The sequence below is a fragment of the Frankliniella occidentalis genome, unplaced genomic scaffold, assembly GCF_000697945.3.
Source record: "Frankliniella occidentalis isolate FOCC.00 unplaced genomic scaffold, Focc_3.1 Scaffold16, whole genome shotgun sequence".
NCBI lineage: Eukaryota > Metazoa > Arthropoda > Insecta > Thysanoptera > Thripidae > Frankliniella > Frankliniella occidentalis.
In genome coordinates, this window is record NW_026267146.1 from 1,334,087 (window position 1) to 1,336,099 (window position 2,013).

Sequence of the window (2,013 nt, forward strand, 5' to 3'; positions counted from 1 at the left end):
TACCAAACACAACTGATCCCCACAACAAATTCCTTTTTTCCGTGTGTGCTCTGACTGTTCTGCGGTCCGTCAATCTGCTTTCCAGAGTGCTCTGTCTTTCGTTTATCGGCGTGGCTCCGCCCGCAGACGCGGTTGTTGCTGCTGCCGCAGCAGCTGGTGCTAGAGACGGGGTATACGGTTGGCGGGTAGGCGGGGGAATCTGGTCTTAGTCACTCCATATCCGGGAAGTGGGTGTCGTCGTGGAGTCGCAGTCGCAATCGCAGGCGGCGGAGGGCCCAGGGGCCCAGGGGCCCAGGGGCCCAGGGGCCCAGGGGCCCAGGGGCCCAGGGGCCCAGGGTGCTTATTGGTCCCGGCCGGACCTGGGCCGCTGCTGGACACGTCTGGCGGCTGCAGCTGCAGCTGCGGTGCGTATGATCTAATCGCGAGGCGCGGCTGACATTTGCGGGGACTTCCCTCTCACTCGGCGGCCTCGCCGCGCGGCCTGGCCTGGCCGCCTCCTCCTCTGGCAGCAAGCGCGGCGCGGACAAATCTGCCTCCCTGTTGGCAGCGCGGGGAAGGCACGCCGCCGCCGCCGCGCTAAGGTCCTGCGGAATGCGATATGCGCGCCGAATGCAGCCGAGCAGAGGCTTGGCACTCCCCTCTCTTCTCTTCCTGACCGCCCCGCTCCTTCCCACCTGTTGCAGATGCTGCCGCGCATGAACCCCACCATGGACCGCTGCACCGACTTCTGGAGCTACTCGTGCGGCGGCTGGCTGGACTCGACGCCGCTGCCGCCCTCGGTGGGCCACTGGGACGAGCAGGAGCAGATGAGAGCACAAAGTGAGGGCAGACACCCAACCCAGGCCCGCACCCTCGACAGGGGGGAAATGTTCACCGTAAAAGTCTAACTGATTAATGTGCTCCCATTTCAGGTCGAGATAGAACTCGGAGACTGATCTCCATGCTCAACCACCCAACAAACTTCAAGTCTGTGCCCTGGAAATTAAAATATTTTTACGAGTCGTGCATGGCCCTGGATAACATTGAAGCTGACCGGGAGAGACCACTAACGAAGATTATAAGTGAACTAGGTAAAAACCACAACTTAAAATATGCCACCAATATCTTGCTTTAATGTTACACAGTCTATCTAAGTCTTTGATACCTTGTAGGGGGTTGGCATGTGAAACGCGAGTTTTCCATGCTATCATGGGACTATAAACGAGTCCTCACTCTGTTGCACTCCAAATATGGAGTAGAGCCATTTTTCAGCATATCAGTGGTAACAGATGTCAGGCGTCCTCAACAGAGCATCATCAAGGTATGTTCTGTTAATTCTATATCCAGGGCAAGTTTTTGGTTTTATTTAGGCTTTCTTGAATTTTTGTTAATTGCATTTGCATATTTTAGCTAGGACCATCTGGCTTAGGACTGCCAGATCGCTCTTACTACTACCGCCCCGTTAACAGTCCAGTAAGTAGTTTTACATATTTATTGGCTAGGCAATTAAATTAATTGTGAACTAATCATCATTTCTACGGAACAGGTTGTATTGGCATACAAACGCTACTTAAAAGATGTGGCCCAACTCTTAGGTGCTATTAATACCGATGCATCTTCCTTTAGTGATGAAATGTTCTATTTTGAAAGACGAATCGCAGAAATTATGTCTGAGAACACTTCACTTAAAATAGATCCAATTGCATCATACCATCGCATTACACTTGCAGATTTAAAAGTGTCAGCTCCCTCTGTAAGTCAGCTGTCATAAAATTATAATTCTATCTACCTACCTACCTATACATAGTAGAGAGCCTTAAATTGTTTCACAATGATACTTACATTAATTATTTTGTGTTGTAGATACCTCTTCATGACATTCTATTGGCTAAATTTCCACATGGTAACATTGATGATTCTATGGCATTGCTTGTACCCTCCAAAATGTATCTAAGCAAGATCTCTTCCATCATTGCCACAACAGATAGAGGGTAAGAAATAAAATACAATAATTCAACTGATTTTATTTATGAT

General features: G+C 49.9%; 1 protein-coding gene across 1 annotated transcript in view; it reads left to right on the forward strand.

Annotated features, from left to right (window-relative positions):
• The window catches only part of LOC113201780 (endothelin-converting enzyme 1-like), a 32,217-nt gene that overhangs the window by 20,019 nt on the left and 10,185 nt on the right, over nt 1-2,013 (forward strand). Inside the window, exons 2-7 of the mRNA XM_052264064.1 lie at nt 684-819; nt 912-1,070; nt 1,152-1,300; nt 1,390-1,452; nt 1,526-1,732; nt 1,843-1,970. Coding sequence (XP_052120024.1) covers nt 684-819; nt 912-1,070; nt 1,152-1,300; nt 1,390-1,452; nt 1,526-1,732; nt 1,843-1,970 — 842 coding nt within the window. The remainder of the gene's footprint in view (nt 1-683; nt 820-911; nt 1,071-1,151; nt 1,301-1,389; nt 1,453-1,525; nt 1,733-1,842; nt 1,971-2,013) is intronic.